We start from the raw sequence: 20,492 nt of genomic DNA, 5'->3' as shown, positions 1-20,492 counted from the left end.
GCTTGTTAAGCTTTGCTTCTTAATTATAATTAATTCCAAGACCTAGAGGTTTTTCTCAATGAAATCTCATTACCCTTGGAAAGCCCATCATCCCAAGTTACGTATTAGTGTAAAGTATTAAAGGATTGCCATAAAGTAGTAAAGTTTGGTTTTACTTTTACAATGTTCTCTATACCTACCCTTGTGAAATCGAGATAAAATAGAGGTGTCAAGTATTCTTGTACTTTATTAGTTGAAGGTAGCATTTTAAAGTTCAAAATTATTGCTATTTTACTTTAAGCTGCTTATTTGGAAAACTTTTGAATACTTCCCTTGTGACACCGCATTTTATCAACTGCGGAAGGTTTAGGAAGAAATAGGGAATATTTAGTATAGGTACGTATGTATTTATACTGTGTAGACCTAAAATCATAGCTATAAATTCAAAATAAACAGAGTAGGTAGCTTATAAAATATGTGTGTAGTGAGAACTTGTTGGAAATTTCAGGATTACCCTTTACAAAATGTTCCATATTTCTAGATTTCTTGTTCCAAATAGCAGGGTAGAAAAGTCAGCCAAATACTCCGTATTTTACACCTACCAGGCTTTCCATAAATTTTGTTCCGCTTATCTCTCGAGCAATGAATGTCAAAGGAAAAAAAATCCACTCATAAGTTCTTAAAAAATAACCTTGGCTTTTCAAAAAAAAAAAAAAAAAACTTTGGTTGAGATAGGTGCTGCGGTTGGCGGTATTTTGACCGCTTTTTAGCGGGTTTCGACCGTTTTTTGGCGGTTTTCAGCTATAGTGACGATGTATATTTGAGATGATGCTTATTTGAGTGTTCTTTTACCCTAACTTTTACAATATCTCTAACCGTTTAGTCGGTATAGCTGAAAACCGCCAAAAAACGGTCGCAATCTGTCCAAAAGCGGTCAATTTACCGCCAACTGAAGCACCTATCTCAACCAAACGTTTTGTGTTGCATCCTTGTCACATTTGTGAACTACATACCAAATTTCAAGTCTCTAGCTCATACCGTTCCCGAGATATTGTTAAATTACACCGAAAACCGCCAAAAAGCGGTAAAATGCCGCCAAGCGTTGCACCGGTCTTAACCAAAAGTTTTATGTCGCATCCTTGTCACATTTGACATCTACATACCAAATTTCAAGTCTCTAGCTCTTACTGTTCTCGAGATATTTTGTTTACAGACAGACACACACACACACACACAGACAGCAATCAATTGAACTAAAATATTGTAAATCTCACCCTGGCCCCATTTGTCTACGTAGTTCATACGTGAAAGATGAAACACCTACGTGAAAAATGGTATCATCACTTTGGGAACTTTTGGTCTCACGAGTACCTATTCCATTGAATGCGATTACATATTTCTTTCATAAAGTTGTAGATTTTTATTCTGCAATAGTTTTAATAGGTAAATTTGTTACATCCACTACCACATCCGCTAGATTTTAAATAATAACCGACACAGAATTTGTGTAGGTATAATAGGTCAGGTAATTAATGACCTCTAAAGAATAACTTATTAAAAAAAGAAAAAATCAGATTGTTATACGAGTGAATTTTCAGCAACAATATTCAATAAAAACTCAATAAAATCCGACACATTTTGAAACACCACCTACAATCATGAAATTTTCGTCTCGAAAAGAAAGTGAGTGAAACAGAGGAAGTAGGAACGTCTCTCTTGTTTTTCATGCTTAGAAACAAAAACCCTGGCTAATGATTCAGAAAAAAAGTCATTAAGGTTCTGGCCAGACGGTTATTTATTAAAAGCCTCCAAGGCTACTGTCACTAGTAGAGCTTTGCTTGTATGAAATCTAGAGATTGACGACCATTGGTCGTTGATTGTTCTAAGAACGTTTATTTTCTTAAGCAAGGCAAACGGTAAATGTGATGTATGTAACACGACGAAACGAGGATTAGAGAATAAAATGCTACGATTTTTTTTCATCAATGTGATCTCGTATCTGACTTAATGATTCAGTATGTCCTGTTTCCTTTCTTATGAAAGCCATATCTAACAAATTTTATTTCAGCTAAAATGAGCATACCTGAGCAAAACAACTGATATTCGGTCTGTATAATTAGATAACGTTTTTATTTTTATAAAATAAATATAATATACAATATCCAAGAAAGGTAGAATAAAACAAAACATATTGTAGGTAATTAATAAATTACCAAAATAATAGTTTTTTCAAGAAAGATTTTTCTGTAGTGGGAATTACTGGTTCACAATTTTCACGTAAACATTTTTCTGGGAGGAAATAGTTATTAATAGGTTGTAGTATGTAGTAAGGTTGTGGCCAGAAATGCCTAAAATAAGAAAGATACTGATAATACCAAGGATAACCAACTGGGGGAAATCTGTATGTTTTAGATTCAAGAAAGATTTTTCTGTAGTGGGAATTACTGGTTCACAATTTTCACGTAAACATTTTTCTGGGAGGAAATAGTTATTAATAGGTTGCAGTATGTAGTAAGGTTGTGGCCAGAAATGTCTAAAATAAGAAAGATACTGATAATACCAAGGATAACCAACTGGGGGAAATCTGTATGTTTTAGACACCGATGGAATCTCTAGCGGCTTGTAGTAGTAAATTTGTGAAATGGGAGCATAGGATAATTTTTCCGTTTCTGAAGGACTCCGTTTCTGCCCTACTTTTGATGAAGTCACTCGAAGTGTGAATAAAGATTGATTAATGACATCCTCTGACACTTCATTTTGTTTCTGGGTGGCAAAGAGAATACTGTTTTTGGGGACAGAATTTGATTTTATACTATCATCATTACTTTGTTTCATAGAAGTGATGCTTACTGTTGGTATACTACTTGCTTCTGTATTTTGATCAATAAGTATAGGAGACGTGTAAGTCATGTCTGAGGATGACATATAAGAAAAACTTACATCTGTTGGAGTTCTTGTGGAAATTGGGGAGACTACAGGGTCATTATCATTGAACTGCTTGGTTATCGTTTTATCGGGAAGAATAATAGGGACTGGTATCATATTGAAATTGGAACTTGATTCCGAAACTTGAATTGTAGAAGATAAAGAAGAAGCACCCAGAGAAGGAATAGTGGTCGAGGCGTCCAAAGTCGAAAAATACAATGTAGATACAAGTGGAATATTGAAATTGGAACTTGATTCCGAAACTTGAATTGTAGAAGATAAAGAAGAAGCACCCAGAGAAGGAATAGTGGTCGAGGCGTCCACGGTCGAAAAATACAATGTAGATACAAGTGGGGATAATGATGAAATTGGAGTTGGGGAATTAATGGAAGAGGATTTTGCTATTTGAATAGAAGAAATTTTCGGAGCAAGTTTAGAAAGTGTACTTGAGGATTCAATGGCTGCAGGTAACGAAGGATTGGTTGTTATACTAGAAAATACATCTGGACCTGTGCATGATAGACTTGTTGAAAATGTCTTGGTGCAATCCATAATATCACTTGGAGTACACGAAGATTGGGAATTATCAGGAGGATTACTGGAAGATAAAAGTGGAGTAGAGGATGATGATAAAAGTTTGAAAAAATCAGTCGTGGTTGAGACTGAGTCTGATGAGAATAGAGTCGGGATTGAGTCTGACGTTGAAATTGAACTAGGATATGTTACAGAACTCATAGCTCCTGGAGAAATAGACGTTATTGACGCATAGACATTAATTGTGAGTGGAATAGAATTTGAAGATGATGAAGGACTTGTTAAACCGTTATTATTTAATGTGGTCAGAGTCAAATGAGTAGTAGCTGGTTGTTGAACTGTTGAAGTCATCTGGGTGGTCTGGGCTATAGACTGGGGCTGCTGACTGACTAAAGTTGCTGATGTTGTTGTTGTGCCAGTTGTAAATACAAATGTGTTTCTTGTAGTTGTAGAGGCGATTGTCAGTCTACTAGTTAGTCTTGTAATGAGAATGCTAGTTCTAACGGTACTACCTGTAGACAACACAGGTGCTGATGTCATTGCAGTCTGTGATATTGGAATGGAAGATTGCATATTCAATGACGATACCAAACTTGATGTTCCAGATATAGAGGATGTTAGCATTGGCTGAGTCGTGTTAGAACTTAAAAGCATAGGGGGCACATTGAGATCAGTTTTAGGAGAGTCATTGTTAAAAGGTGTTGTATTTAAAGCTATATTCCCTAGGATATATTTTGAACTCGGCATAACTATTGTAGTTAAAATACTAACATCGTCATTCATATTACTTATTCCAGTGTCTGGCAAATAGTTATTATTGTTGGTATTAATGACCGTTGATGGTAAGTCATTTACTGACTTGGTCATGAAAATGTTAGAAGAAATAAGAGTCTCATTTTGAGCTCCTATGTTCAAGTCAAAGTTTGACATCGCAGGTATGTTTAAAGAAACCGTCGTGGAATCTAAATTATTATTGTTAGAAAGTGATTGAGTGGTAACAATACCAACTGTTCCGAAAGTTGCATCATTTAGATTCAGGTTTGTGGGGTTATGGAGTTTTACTTGGGAGATCGGTAGAGTTTGAAATGTATCATCAGGATTAGATAAACCATTTTGTTGCAAATACATTTGATTGCTCTGTGTTGGTATATCAGAAGATTGCAGAATAAGGTTCAAATTTGTAGTTGGATTAAATGCTATCTGATTGTTTCCTTGATTTTGATCATTCAATGGCTGATTGTTTACTACTTGATTTTGATTTGGGCTGTTCCCCGCTTGGGTATTTAATCCTTGATTTTGATTGTTCAATGCTTGATTTTGATTATTTAACCCTTGATTTTGATTATTAGATCCTTGGTTTTGATTACTCAATGCCTGATTGTTTAATAATTGATTTTGATTATTATTTGGATTGTTCAAGGCTTGATTATTTAATAATTGATTTTGATTATTCACAGCTTGATTGTTTGGTATTTGATTTTGATTATTGGGGTTGTTCAAGGCTTGGTTGTTTAATGCTTGATTTTGATTATTCAATCCTTGATTATTTAATAATTGATTTTGATTATTATTTGGGTTGTTCAAGGCTTGATTGTTAATTCCTTGGTTTTGATTATTCAATACTTGATTGTTTAATCCTTGATTTTGATTATTCACAGCTTGATTGTTTGGTATTTGATTTTGATTATTATTTTTAACCCTTGATTTTGATTATTAGATCCTTGGTTTTGATTACTCAATGCCTGATTGTTTAATAATTGATTTTGATTATTATTTGGATTATTCAAGGCTTGATTATTTAATAATTGATTTTGATTATTCACAGCTTGATTGTTTGGCATTTGATTTTGATTATTGAGGTTGTTCAAGGCTTGGTTGTTTAATGCTTGATTTTGATTATTCAATCCTTGATTATTTACTAATTGATTTTGATTATTATTTGGGTTGTTCAAGGCTTGATTGTTAACTCCTTGGTTTTGATTATTCAATGCTTGATTGTTTAATCCTTGATTTTGATTATTCACAGCTTGATTGTTTGGTATTTGATTATTATTTGGGTTGTTCAAGGCTTGATTGTTAACTCCTTGGTTTTGATTATTCAATGCTTGATTGTTTAATCCTTGATTTTGATTATTCACAGCTTGATTGTTTGGTATTTGATTTTGATTATTATTTGGGTTGTTCAAGGCTTGATTGTTAATTCCTTGATTTTGATTATTCAATGCTTGGTTGTTTAATACTTGATTTTGATTATTCAATACTTGATTATTTGGTAGTTGATTTTGATTGATCAAACCCTGATTGCTTAATCCTTGATTGTTTAGAATTTGATTTTGATTATTATTTAGGTTGTTTAGGGCCTGATTATTGGTTCCTGGATTTTGATTATTGAATACCTGGTTTTGGTTATTCATGGCTTGATTGTTTGCTACTTGATTTATATTATTGTTTGGGTTGTTCAAGTTTTGAGCTATCAGTCCTTGATTTTGAATGTTGTTTGGATTATTGAATATTTGATTGTTGGACCCTTGAATTTGATTATTTAGGCCTACATTTTTGTTATTTAACATCTGATTACTTAATCCTCTATTTTGATTGTTTAACATTTGATTATTTGCAGGATTATTAAAAACTTGATTGTTCACTGCTTGATTTTGAATATTTAAGCCGGCATTTTGATTATTAAGCAATGGATTGTTGAATCCTCTGTTTTGATTATTAATTACCTGATTTTGGTTATTTGGAGGATTATTCAAGGCTTGATTGTTCAGTCCTGGATTTTGGTTATTTATGCCTCTATTCAAATTATTTAAACCTTGGTTTTGATTGTTTATTCCTTGATTTTGATTGTTTGTAGGATTATTAATGGCTTGATTGTTTAAGCCTTGATTTTGATTATTGGATACAGAATTGTATTGCCCTTGATTTGGACTATTTATTGGGTTATTATTGAATGCTTGATTGCTTTGGATACTATTTTGTTGTTGCACATCAGTTACCGTATTGCTTAAAAAAGGCGAATTCGCATTTGGATTACCTGGATTATTGTCTTGTATGAATGTCTGACTCAACTGAGAGTAGGTAGGAGACATTTTTAAGAAATCATTCATATTTTGATCATTGTTAATATTCGTCGAAAGAAAATTTTCATTGTTACCATTCAGATACGATTGGAGATTTTGTTGATACCCCTGATTGATTTGGTTTGATCCAATTTGCTGCACATTATTACTGTAAGTTACAGTCTGTATATTTTCATTATTAGGAATATTATGTTACCATTCAGATACGATTGGAGATTTTGTTGATACCCCTGATTGATTTGGTTTGATCCAATTTGCTGCACATTATTACTGTAAGTCACAGTCTGTATATTTTCATTATTAGGAATATTGAATTGGTTATTATCATTTTGAACCAAGTTAGGATTGTTGTTATTATTATTGTTGTTGATTTTATCATCATAGTTAGCATTCCCTAAATGGTTCTGATCTATGGCATTTGTTAACAAATTGTTCATTTGATTTGGGTTATTTACGTTTACATCCAACTGATTTTGAATGGCATTTTGTTTCGGAAAATTGTTCAAAATATTGTGCGGTGTGACTTGTTCCTGATTTAGAATATTGTTGACAATATTTTGGTTTTGGTTCAACTGATTGTTTTGGATTTGATTGTTATCATTATTGTTGTTGTCGTCAACTTCTTGATTATTGGCATTTCTGAATGTATCTTGGTTACCACCATCATTTTGGTAGCCTGCGTTATTCATTTTATTCTGGTTAACTTTAGGAGTTTCAATATTCGGATTGAAATTATTTTCATTATCTGACACACCTTGTTTGTTATTTATATTGTTATTGGCCTGATTTCCATGGTCTCGATACGTTATATCATAATTTCTATTATCAATATTGTTATTATTATTATCCATATAATCGGCATTATTTTTATTTAATCCAACATTATTATTTTTGTTTTTGAAGTTATTATCATTATAATTGTATTCACCATTTAAATTTTGAAAATTATCTAGATTATTTATTTTTATCCCGTTATTTAATGGATAAATTTTCATTTTATTTTGACCATCCAAATGCTGGTCATTTTGGTTTTCAGAAGAGTACTGTCCCCTATTATTTAACATGCCCTTATTGTTATTGATATTATCGTCATTCCTATATTGTCTTGATTGTGCTTCTTTTCTAAGGCCATCGTTGTTATAATTGACTCGTCCATTATTACCATTTTCTGGTTCAACGGTGTCATAATTCTGAAAATAGTGTCTATCAGGTTCAAAATTACCCCCAGAAGGTCGATCAGCAAAATTATCTTGTCTCCTAATGGGGTCAGCGTTTCTCTTGTTTATTCCATTTTGATAGTAACCATCTCTTCCTCCATTTGGTGAATTATCATTGCGATTACGATACCTATCATACGAATATCTATTGTCATCTGCTCGGGGGTCATTATTGCCTCCTCGGAATCTATAATTATCGGGATCTCTATCAGGATCTCCAGGGCCATCATTATCGCGATACCTATAATTATCATCAGCAAATCTGTTATCTCTTCTCATATCATCGTTTCCAGGATCTCCATAAAATTTCCTTCTGTTATAGTCAAAATTGGCTCGTGAATCATATGGTCTAGGGTCATCATTAGGGTCATAAGGTTTTCTAAAGTCATAGTTCTGTAAGTCACCATAAGGGTCAGGAAAGTACCCGGGTGGTATTTGATATCGGTCATTTCTGAAGTATAAGTCATAAGGTTGAGTATAGTATTGACTATAAGGATTGTAATATCTAGGATAATAGTAGTTATTATATGATTGCTGCTGATAATATCCTGCAGCACCATCATATCGAGGTTGTTGATAATACTGATAGAGGGAAGGGTTGTAAAAATATCTTCTGGGATCATAATATTGGGGTCCACCACTGTACATTCTTCTGAAATTATTTTTATCCATCTCTTGAGGTAAGTTGTCTCTTGAAATTTCACGTTTTTTTCTCATCCCTCCACAGTAATAGTTATTATAACGCCTCATATTGTAGGGCATAGGGTTTCCCATCATTGGAGGATATGCAGGTGGCATAGGAGGAGGAGGAGGAGGAGGGTAAGGTGGCATTGGAGGTCCAGGAGGTGGATAGTAATCTATAGGTGGAGGTGCATAAGGGGGAGGATACAAAGGGGGAGGTGGGGGAGGAGGTGGTGGTGGTGGAGGTGGAGCCATAGGCATTGGCATCATATTATATTGTTGACCATAAAGAGGTCTACGAACGTCTTGAACCGGGGGCAGCCTTGGTGCTACAGGGTATGGCTGTACAGGTTGAACCATTGGAGCTTGTGGTAACGCAACAGGTGCGTAAGGTTCCACAGGAGGTACTTGTACTGCCATAGGAGGAGCATAAGCTGGCACAGGGTACTCATAGGGCAGCTGAGGTGCTAGAGCTGCATAAGGATAGGGTTGAACGACATTCTGCTGTGGAGCAGCAGCAGGAGGACTTGGAGTAGTTTGCAACTTCTGTTGAAGAGCTTTTTGTTGCTTCTGTTTTTGTAATATCAGTTGAATATATTTTGATGCAAGAGCTTTGGCCTTTTCATCTGCTTTCTGATCAATAGCTTTCTCTTCCTCCTCTTGTTGTTGAGCTTGCTGTGCTTCTTCGGCCTCTTGTTCTTCTTGAGCTTGTTTTGCCTCTCTCTGTTCTTGTGAAGGATCATCTTTCGGCATCGGATCATCTTTTCCTCCCATTGGATCTCCTCCCATTCCTCCAGGTCCTTGTCCTAAGTCAGTTTGGTTTGGAGGAAATCCTCCACCGTAGTCAGGTGCTGCTGGAGGATCTGGAGGCATCAATGGAGTTGTCATGGTAGTGGAGGTTGTCTGTTCCATGAAAGGAACATGACTTATCACAGAATTCATTTCATCTTTGAGCAAACCGAACGGATTCAACTTTACGTTGAATAGATTTCCCATCCATGAGCTGACCGTAGTAGTGCTCGACACAGCAAACGGATCATCTTGAAAATCACGGCGTTTTCGTACATTGAGAACTAATTTACGCGGACTGGTCTCACACTCTACACGAACAGAGTTACTCACATATTGGGCGACTAGAAGAAAAATCGTAAAAATTAAAATTGAAAAAATGAAAATTCTCCTCCAGCAGCACCTGACTACGGTGGAGGATTTCCTCCAAACCAAACTGACTTAGGACAAGGACCTGGAGGAATGGGAGGAGATCCAGTGGGAGGAAAAGATGATCCGATGCCGAAAGATGATCCTTCACAAGAACAGCTTTTTCCTTTCTAAATTACTTTTTGTGTACTCTTTTCATGCCTAGAGTCCTAGACACATTTTAGAGGGACCTAAATAATATAAACTAGGTAGTTCAGAATACGACTGGTGCTTTAGAACAGACCTCTTTTTACTTTATTTTTGCTTCCCAAGCAGCGCACATTTTTTTCCTCCTAAATTGAATTTTATTATAATTTTAATACTATTACGAGTAAAAAGAGTCGGAAACAATTTTTAATAAAAACTATTATGAAATAAACACAGAAAAAAATTGTGCTTTTTTTCCTTTCTGAAACAATAAAAATTAAATACGAGGCTCCTTTAACATTTTTTTTTTTTTTCTTTTTTACTTTTTCTTACTTCTAACAGCCGAGTTTTACGTTAGAAACTTACAACATTACAACTTTCTTCCAACTGGAAAGTATACCTAGTGACTACCTATTAGAAAAGAGAAAGAATAGTAATGCAACCATCTGGCCATTACTGACAGAGTAAAATATAACGGGAAATAATTAATAAGGCTTATAATAACACGAATGAAAACGCAGGTACTTTAGAAACTCTGTAAAAGTAGCTTATCCTTTCTAAAGAATTCAATAACAAAGAAGATGTGAGGCAGATTTTCTCCAAGTAGGTAACTCTTTGTTTTCGCAGGCTTTTTTCAAGACCACCAATAAAAGGAAATCATTGCCTCTTGAAGTACCTCTGCCAAAAAAAAAAAAAAAAAAAAAAAAAAAAAAAAAAAAAAAAAAAAAATGAAACTTGTCTCCGTTCCTCATTTTGAAGATGATGTGATTAAACTGAGTTTACTTTTATTTACTACTTGGTACATACGAGTAGAAGAGCAGTACTCTTTTGTGTGTGAGTTTTTTATGTAATATACCTATAGGTATTTATATAATTTTATCTTTCGCATCAAAAGAAGCTTAAGACAGGAATTTCAAGAATTTTCTTTCTTAATTGTTTTAAATTGTAGAGACTAGACTCACGTCAGACACAAGTGAGCTTTTAGTATTTTAATTTATAGTGATGAGTGAAAAAAATTTCATTTTATTTTTCAAGAGGGTAGTTTATTTGCGAGGAAATAGTAAAGAAGGAAATAATAATAAATAATGAGCTTGTAGGTACTATCAGTAGTGGAAGACTTCTAGTTTCTTCAATCATATTGTGAATGCCATAAGACTCTTTATTTTATTAAATCATTTGATTGTTCTAGACAAAAGCTCACCCCTCATCAATCAATATTTCAAAGTTTCTCACTTTAAGTATTTCTCTTAATAAAATAATAACCAAGGGAAGGATCTGAAAAATAAAATGTTTTGTCAGCTTTTTTTTTTTTTACTTTATTAATTATTGGGACAGAGTGTTTCCTTTATAAAGTTCGAGACTCAGTTTCCTGTTTCAGATATTCAGGGTTCATCTAAATCTCCAAAGTACTAAGTTTAGTTTTTCAATGTTTTCTTCTTGAACTTAGAGCAAGAAAATAATTGGAAAGGGAAAAGTTTTAATTTTGATCTCTTTCAAGCAAAAGGACCCAAATAAATAGACTTGGAATTTTCAACTGCAACAACTATATTATATAAATGTAATTTTAGTATAGGTAAATACATATGTACGAATTGGTTATTCTATTAGTAAGATTACTTAATATCTGTGACTAAAATTTCCCTCGGTACCTCGTACCTACCTGTTTTCCATGTGGATTACGAGTTAGAAACCAATATGAGGTAGAATTCACACATCAACCGCCTTGCTTCTCAAGAAGGAACGCTTTAAACGACCACAACCCAGAGAATTTATCACCCTAACAAAGTACTTAGTACAGCTATGCAAAACGCATTACACAATAAGTTTTGTTTCAGATCCTTGTCTCCTATCAACTATTTTGTATTCCCTATTTTTTTCCTTTTTTTTTACGTCCCCCACCCTTCACTATGAGATACACATTCATCACCAGCTTACGAGGCTTAAGCATTTCAACTGTCTGAGAAAGAAGTTGCATTAAACCCTAAATGCAAAACTCTCTTGTATCATTTCATACACTTGAGTCTTGTTTGAAAACTAAAGCAATTTAAATATATTTTTTCTCTTTGTTGTCTAAAGGGAATCATATATTTCTATTCCAGCACTTGAGTATATTATTTTTTGGGACCGAACGCTATTTTTACTTTCTATTACTCACTGTAGGGAAAGTAGGTATTGGAATACGATTGAATTTTCAAATTCGAAAATTGGGGAATATATCCATCCGGTTTAAGTTCCCCTTTCCTCTGAGTCCAAAAAAAGTCATAGACTACTCGAAGGTGTTGAAAATCCAATTCAAACATACCTACTTCAAAAGAAGAAGAAACAAACGGATGGCCCCCTAAGAAATATTATTTCAGGAGGCATTTAATGTAATAGAAAGTCGCGTGATAATCACACCCGATTTTTTTAAATATTTATTTAAGAGTTCACTCCTTTTTCCTGCAAATGTCCGCCGTTACATAACGTTTATTTCGGTGTTGTTTCAAGAGGTTTGTTTTGTTCGGAGTGGGTTTTCTCTCGTGTCTTCTCGTTCTAGTTAAGTGTGTTTGCAGTTCGTTAGAAATGCTTCCCTCTTCAAAATGACCTATTTAAATGTAAAATGTTTTGTGTTTTTCATACTAATATTGCTGTCCATAGGTAATATCTATGATTACGACATCTTTCTACATTCTAGTTAAGTGTGTTTGCAGTTCGTTAGAAATGCTTCCCTCTTCAAAATGACCTATTTAAATGTAAAATGTTTTGTGTTTTTCATACCAATATTGCTGTCTATAGGTAATATCTATGATTACGACATCTTTCTACATAGTTGTCACCACTTCTCAGCGAAGTCTGTTATGTATTTGTATGAAAGAATTACCAACCTCCTTTTGTTGGGATTTAAAGATGGGCCAATCAGTTGGTAGAAAGTTTAGTTTGAGAAGATAGAAGGATTCCAGGACACGGAAAGTAAAGCAATAAAATTTAATGGAGTAAATATGAGAGTGGGTCATTTTAGACCTTATTTCTTGATTTAAAGATGGGCCAATCAGTTGGTAGAAAGTTTAGTTTGAGAAGATAGAAGGATTCCAGGACACGGAAAGTAAAGCAATAAAATTGAATGGAGTAAATATGAGAGTGGGTCATTTTAGACCTTATTTCTCAGGCCTACATCGTAGACTTTCGGCTGTAGCAATGTGCTAATCATGAAATGTAGGTTTATCGTACAACCCTGTGATATAGTAAGGTGTTAAGGATAGTAAATTTTCATTTGGTAATAAAACAAACCACACACACACAACACAGAGGACACACAACCTGGAAACATTCTCCCCAAAAAAGAAAAAATGTAGCAAAGTTTGGAAGTACGTGCTTAATATACGAGCTACGTTTGATCTGGGAAAAGTATACCGGAGTGAGGTAGGTCTAGAGATTAGTATCGAACAAGCACATCATGGTGTAAAATACGACGAACCTATATGTGTCCCCAAGGTGTCATTGAATGTGAAAGTGATTCTGTGAGGCTGAGCTTGTTAGCTGGAATAGTAAATTACTTAATTATATGATTATTGTACTTTGGAGCCTTTGAAGAGTTAGATTTATACGAGATTGTTTCATGCTGAAATTACTAATTACCTAGTTTACGTTTTACCCAAGGGCTATAGAATGTTTCTACGCACTTCTCACAATTGAAGAACGTGTAGGTGTTCCAGTAAGGTTTTTTTTTAGGTTCGAGTAAGGTTAAAAACAAAGAATTAATAATATTGGAGTCTGTTTCTGGAAAATAATGAAGAAATTTTTAAGTTGTGCAAAAAAAGTAAAATCAGTAGTTCTGTAAGGCATAGCAACATCATGTTTGACAATGCTCTTCTTACTCTAGACAAGAAGAGCAAGCGTTAATCCGTTGTTTATACGTGTTCAGGAAGGAACTTATTTTATTGTAGACTTCACAAATACGTTGCAATAATGTTGATAAAATAAATATATCAACAAGCATTTAAAAATGTCGTGTTCCAAACCAGATGTAGGTACATACCTACCTATGCGTGTACAAAAAATCAATTATGAAATACAAACAAGCACCGAACTAAGTATGACCAAAGATCAGGCCGATGTAGATTAAAGAGTTTGTTATAACATAATTGTCATACATTGCATACAACAATAAAAATTTACACTTCCTATGCTGTTTTGAATTATTTTCCAGAAACAGACTCCAATATTATTAATTCTTTGTTTTTAACCTTACTCGAACCTAAAAAAAAAACCTTACTGGAATACCTACACGTTCTTCAATTGTGAGAAGTGCGTACAAACATTCTGTAGCCCTTGGGTAAAACGTAAACTAGGTAATTAGTAATTTCAGCATGAAACAATCTCGTATAAATCTAATGCATTGTCAAACATGATGTTGCTATGCCTTACAGAACTACTGATTTTACTTTTTTTGCACAACTTAAAAATTTCTGTTGATATTTCTTCATCATGAGCAAATTAAAAAAAAAAAAGTTCAATATTTTGAGTTTTAGGGTATTTCAAGATAGTAAAATAAGTCCAAATCAAAAGGCTTTGTTTAACTAATCCTTTCAACATTGTCATCAGTGAACTGGTTAAGCATTGTGCTATGTTTGTAGTAAACCACCGCACCGTTTTAATTATTAATGATGGTGTTGATAATAAATGAAATTAAATTTCTGCTCTCCTGAGGCCAGCTAGTATGGCTCATTACTCAGGCATGTGACCATAACTCAAAATGTATTTCAGTGTGCGCTTAGGGCGGCAGAAACGAGTGATATATTACCACATCAAATATGTGAAATTAAAAGTATGAAAATTTTCATTTTTTCAATTTTAATTTTTACGAGGCATTGTCAAACATGATGTTGCTATGCCTTACAGAACTACTGATTTTACTTTTTTTGCACAACTTAAAAATTTCTGTTGATATTTCTTTATCATGAGCAAATTAAAAAAAAATCGGGAATTCGCAACATTTAAAAAACTTCAATTTTGAGTTTTAGGGTATTTCAAGATAGTAAAATAAGTTCAAATCAAAAGGCTTTGTTTAACTAATCCTTTCAACATTGTCATCAGTGAACTGGTTAAGCATTGTGCTATGTTTACTCCCATTCCTCCAGGTCCTTGTCCTAAGTCAGTTTGGTTTGGAGGAAATCCTCCACCGTAGTCAGGTGCTGCTGGAGGATTATTTTGTTGTTTAATGTTCTATATTAGGTAGTTTACCATTTTAGCTCGTGTGAGCTGAGTAAAATGAGGGTTGTGAGACAAAACAGGGATGTTTTTAAATAAAGCTTTTTTTTATGAACTCTCCCCGGAAGTTTAAAGAAGCCATGAAAATAGGTGAAAAATAATTAAAGGTAAAAGACTTTGTACGCTACGAAAATGATGATTGACTATTATTACTTTCTATTCTTACTAGGTATGATAAATCTTGTTCTTCTTGAGCTTGTTTTGCCTCTCGCTGTTCTTGTGAAGGATCATCTTTCGGCATCGGATCATCTTTTCCTCCCATTGGATCTCCTCCCATTCCTCCAGGTCCTTGTCCTAAGTCAGTTTGGTTTGGAGGAAATCCTCCACCGTAGTCAGGTGCTGCTGGAGGATCTGGAGGATCTGGAGGCATCAATGGAGTTGTCATGGTAGTGGAGGTTGTCTGTTCCATGAAAGGAACATGACTTATCACAGAATTCATTTCATCTTTGAGCAAACCGAACGGATTCAACTTTACGTTGAATAGATTTCCCATCCATGAGCTGACCGTAGTAGTGCTCGACACAGCAAACGGATCATCTTGAAAATCACGGCGTTTTCGTACATTGAGAACTAATTTACGCGGACTGGTCTCACACTCTACACGAACAGAGTTACTCACATATTGGGCGACTAGAAGAAAAATCGTAAAAATTAAAATTGAAAAAATGAAAATTCTCATACTTTTAATTTCACATATTTGATGTGGTAATATATCACTCGTTTCTGCCGCCCTAAGCGCACACTGAAATACATTTTGAGTTATGGTCACATGCCTGAGTAATGAGCCATACTAGCTGGCCTCAGGAGAGCAGAAATTTAATTTCATTTATTATCAACACCATCATTAATAATTAAAACGGTGCGGTGGTTTACTATAAACATAGCACAATGCTTAACCAGTTCACTGATGACAATGTTGAAAGGATTAGTTAAACAAAGCCTTTTGATTTGAACTTATTTTACTATCTTGAAATACCCTAAAACTCAAAATTGAAGTTTTTTAAATGTTGCGAATTCCCGATTTTTTTTTAATTTGCTCATGATAAAGAAATATCAACAGAAATTTTTAAGTTGTGCAAAAAAAGTAAAATCAGTAGTTCTGTAAGGCATAGCAACATCATGTTTGACAATGCTCTTCTTACTCTATCTAGACAAGAAGAGCAAGCGTTAATCCGTTGTTTATACGTGTTCAGGAAGGAACTTATTTTATTGTAGACTTTGGCTGATATTTTTACGACCCATTTACATTTTCCTTTTCTTAAAATGTTCACATCTTGAAATACTCGTATTACTTGACTAAAAGTGCCATCTGGAAAAACTTTCGGATATCTACAGGAGACGAAAGATCAAATGACAACTGAATAATTTGAGGCATTTAATTTATCATTTCATAAAATGGTAGCCATCGATCTACATAATATAAGGTACGTATTTGGAATCATTAGCAAGGCTTATAGCTTATCTAAACACAAGTTGTACCAAGGCAGACACAAGTCTTGGTTTAATTTTTGAAGTCTCTCAAACAATTTGCCACTGAACTTTGATTAACGATGCAATCGAGGGTTAAAAGTTTTGATTTACCTTGAACATTTCCATCGGACTTAAATGTTGTGCACTAAACTTGTTTATTGTTCACATCTAAATGTTTTACTTTTTTTCTTTTCTTTTTACTAAACTTTCCATTTTCTTCTTCTCCCTCTCTTCCTCTCTATATCTCTCCAAAAATTATGTACGTACAGAGATGTGCAATAATATATCTCTTATGATAGTGGTTTTATTTTACATTGCTTTTTTGGTTCTTTCTTCTTTCCGTTATCTTTTTCCTTCTTTTTTTTTCATCTGATGAGAAATTTTGCTAATTTTCTTCGATATTAAAATCCCTTTCTTTAGTGCTTTGGTTCGATTCGGAAACACAATCAGAGGAGCTTACTAGCTTCATCAACGAATATTGCACGCTGCTAGTAACTTTACCGGTTTAGGTATCTATTGAACAGTTGACCGTAAAATGCATAAACAAGAACCAACCATATGAAATAGGTACAATTGGAAAAGCAGTTTTCCATTTTGAATATACTAATAATAAAAATCAAAAACCAAAACATAGGTATCCCTGTATCTGATGCACAGTTTTGCGATTCAATTTTTGTAACTCAATAAATCTCTTGTAGAGAGAAAAATAGGCTTCTTTCTCAGACAGTTGAAATGCTTAAGCCTCGTAAGCTGGTGATGAATGTGTATCTCATAGTGAAGGGTGGGGGACGTAAAAAAAAAGGAAAAAAATAGGGAATACAAAATAGTTGATAGGAGACAAGGATCTGAAACAAAACTTATTGTGTAATGCGTTTTGCATAGCTGTACTAAGTACTTTGTTAGGGTGATAAATTCTCTGGGTTGTGGTCGTTTAAAGCGTTCCTTCTTGAGAAGCATGGCGGTTGATGTGGGAATTCTACCTCATATTGGTTTCTAACTCGTAATCCACACGGAAAACAGGTAGGTACGAGGTACCGAGGGAAATCTTAGTCACAGATATTAAGTAATCTTACTAATAGAATAACCAATTCGTAGATATGTATTTACCTATACTTTGAAAAATATGAATGCAAACAAAGGCCAGTACGACACTATGAAACCTCCTGGCTATGGAAAGAAATACATGAAAGCTACTGTGTCTACAGATGACTCCGCCATAGGCACAAGCTGTGGTCCCTGAAAAATATGAATGCAAACAAAGGCCAGTACGACACTATGAAACCTCCTGGCTATGGAAAGAAATACATGAAAGCTACTGTGTCTACTGATGACTCCGCCATAGGCACAAGCTGTGGTCCTTCGCACTCGACTGAAAAAAGTTCTTCCATTATGGAGAACACAACTAGCTTTGATATCTCCACGGACATTGCCTTGTCCAGTCTGACACCTAACCCCCACTTCCTCTCTCCTCTGGCGAGGACAAACACTAACATAGCCCGCTATCACCACTCGGTGCTTGCTGAACCTTCATCCTCATCAGGAGTTGAGAATGGTTACTACGAGGAGGATGAGGATCTGACGTCCCGTAGCGCCACTCCTATGTCTGCATATCATTCCCACAACGCTACACCACAGAAAAAGAAGAAATATAGGAAGGAGAGAATTCCATCCGCTGTGAACTCAACGCTATCCCATGTGGTATCTGTGTTCCGGCGAGGGGGTAGTGTAAGGAATAGTCCTCGGAGACCTAGTGCCCTCACACACATCACACCAGGCAAGATGACACAGAAAGACAAGAAGTTGTTGAAAATGATACTTGTCATATTCTCCTCGTTTGTTATTTGCTATCTCCCCATCACCATCAGCAAAACAACGAAAACACTGAATGATGTTCATGTGTTGCATATCGGTGGTTACTTGCTCATTTATCTGACAACCTGTATTAATCCCATCATCTATGTTGTCATGAGCTCTGAGTATCGTCAAGCTTATATCAATCTGTTGACGTGTCGCTCAGTGGAGCATGGGCCCTCAACGAACTTTATACATAAAAGACATACATCCCAGAGGGCATGACAAAGGGCCCGCAGGGAGACTCTCAAGTCCCCCGCTATTGCAGCCAGCAATTAAATTCCTTCAAGGTATCTCGTATGTTTCGTCCGATACATATGTATAGGTACCTCTATTTATTTTTCATTTCCAGTTCTATTAAATATTATGTTGTTCTCCTGATGTTATTATTATATCCCTTCATTTCTCTGTGTACATCTTTCTCCTTTCCATGTTGTGTAAATATAAATTTAATAAAAAAAAAAATAATAATAAAAAATTGTCGAATTCAATATGATTTATCCTTGTGTGTATTTGCTTAGGAATTGACGGATTGATGCGTTTAGTTGTATATTTGTTTATAATTTTTCAGGGCATATTTTATTGGCGATGTATGAATTTGAAACCTTTTATAGCATTAGGTATGAAACACAGGAGTTTTTGGACTTGTAGGGAGAGTCAAGCTGATGTATAGCAGTAGTCAATCGGTCATTACAGTGACCTATTCCTTGGAGTTTTAGATAGACTTTATTAATTATCTATACGATAATTTTTAACACCAATGTTCTATTTTCTATACCTTGCTTTTAGACATCGATTTCCTCCATAACAAGCCACAGACTCTACAACGTGCAATTTTACCCTATAACACCAAGAATATAATAGAAATTTAATGTCAAAAAATAAAAGGGAAAAACACAGAAAAGTTTTTATTTCTTAGTCGCCTTGTCGCCTGAAATTCTGCCCATAAAAAAATTGAAAAAGATGTGTCTAATTTATACCTTCGAGTGAGGAAATGTTCTTTTTTTTCTTTTTCTCGCCTTGTCGCCTGAAATTCTGCCCATAAAAAAATTGAAAAAGATGTGTCTAATTTATACCTTCGAGTGAGGAAATGTTCTTTTTTTTTTCTTTTTAATAAACAAATAGAAGGGAAAGAAAATCTTTTCCCCTACTCTACTCTGCAGGGAAGATGATTTTTGAAGAGCTTTGTATCAAAAACGACAGTTTTAACAAACGGTGCATTTACACGGGAGCCGGCTATAAAATGTGGCATTATTCCCTATTGAATTTTGCTACAAAGGAAAAAGACTCTGCAGGGAAGATGATTTTTGAAGAGCTTTGTATCAAAAACGACAGTTTTAACAAACGGTGCATTTACACGGGAGCCGGCTATAATGAATCATTAGAATGTGAATAAAATGTGGCATTATTCCCTATTGAATTTTGCTACAAAGGAAAAACATTCGAGAAATATCCTGAGAATTTAGCCTGTGGAATGAGCTTTCTCTTCATTGAGAGTACCTATGTACATGGCAGAATTTTTTCGTCAATTTTCTTGAACCCTCCTAAAACATTTATTGAGTCCACGGTCGAATAAAGAAAACATTTAGAAATGTTCTTGCGAGTTGTACCAAAACAAACAAAAATTTGAGCAAAAAATTAAATTTCTTTCTAAAAGAGGGAAGGGAAAATCAGAGGCAGATTGAGGAGTGTGGGGCAAATGCAAAAAGGAAACTTGAAATTATATTATCTTTGATAATATTTTTAATGGTTTTGTAGAAAACAAGTCTATAAAAAATTGAAAATCTTACAAATTGACTTTTTGGTCTAATGACTGAAAAATTGATTACAGATTTCGTAAGAAGTACCATCTTGATAAAATAAAAGGTATTTACGAGTACCTAACGAAATTATGTCTGTATCCTCAATCTACTCTACTTCCCTCTTATCTTGTATTGAAAATCTTACAAATTGACTTTTTGGTCTAATGACTGAAAAATTGATTACAGATTTCGTAAGAAGTACCATCTTGATAAAATAAAACGTATTTACGAGTACCTAACGAAATTATGTCTGTATCCTCAATCTACTCTACTTCCCTCTTATCTTGTCATATAAAATTCAATAAATAGATTAATTTCTTCTCATTTTATCACATCGCACCACTCCTCTCTTTTGGTGC

General features: G+C 34.5%; 2 protein-coding genes across 2 annotated transcripts; one reads left to right on the top strand and one right to left on the bottom strand.

Annotated features, from left to right (window-relative positions):
• Positions 1–2,081: 2,081 nt before the first annotated feature.
• LOC103505447 (putative uncharacterized protein DDB_G0282133) lies at positions 2,082–15,780 on the bottom strand. Its single transcript, XM_026820779.1, has 5 exons — positions 15,688–15,780; positions 6,713–9,599; positions 5,372–6,590; positions 2,427–5,117; positions 2,082–2,241 (listed from the first exon to the last, which is right to left on the bottom strand). Coding segments are annotated over exons 1-5 (6,852 nt in total). The 5' UTR covers positions 15,690–15,780; the 3' UTR covers positions 2,082–2,188.
• Positions 15,781–17,725: 1,945 nt separating this feature from the next.
• LOC103505446 lies at positions 17,726–18,720 on the top strand. The gene has a single exon (XM_008469776.2). It carries the CDS (start codon positions 17,726–17,728, stop codon positions 18,554–18,556), a length of 831 nt encoding a protein of 276 aa, XP_008467998.1. The 3' UTR covers positions 18,557–18,720.
• The last annotated feature ends 1,772 nt before the right edge of the window (positions 18,721–20,492 follow it).

The sequence above is a fragment of the Diaphorina citri genome, unplaced genomic scaffold, assembly GCF_000475195.1.
Source record: "Diaphorina citri unplaced genomic scaffold, Diaci psyllid genome assembly version 1.1 scaffold175, whole genome shotgun sequence".
Classification (NCBI taxonomy): Eukaryota; Metazoa; Arthropoda; class Insecta; order Hemiptera; family Psyllidae; genus Diaphorina; species Diaphorina citri.
The sequence above is the reverse complement of the archived record's forward strand: the minus strand, read 5'-3'. Positions and strand labels throughout refer to the sequence as shown.

Coding starts and splice junctions, on each gene's coding strand:
- LOC103505446 (XM_008469776.2), top strand. CDS start 17,726: ATGAATGCAAACAAAGGCCAGTACGACACTATGAAACCTCCTGGCTAT.
- LOC103505447 (XM_026820779.1), bottom strand. Junction 6,591..6,712: donor AATCGTATCTGAATGGTAAC/ATAATATTCCTA, acceptor CTGAATGGTAAC/AATGAAAATTTTCTTTCGAC. Junction 5,118..5,371: donor CTTGAACAACCCAAATAATA/ATCAAAATCAAT, acceptor ATAATAATCAAA/ATCAAATACCAAACAATCAA.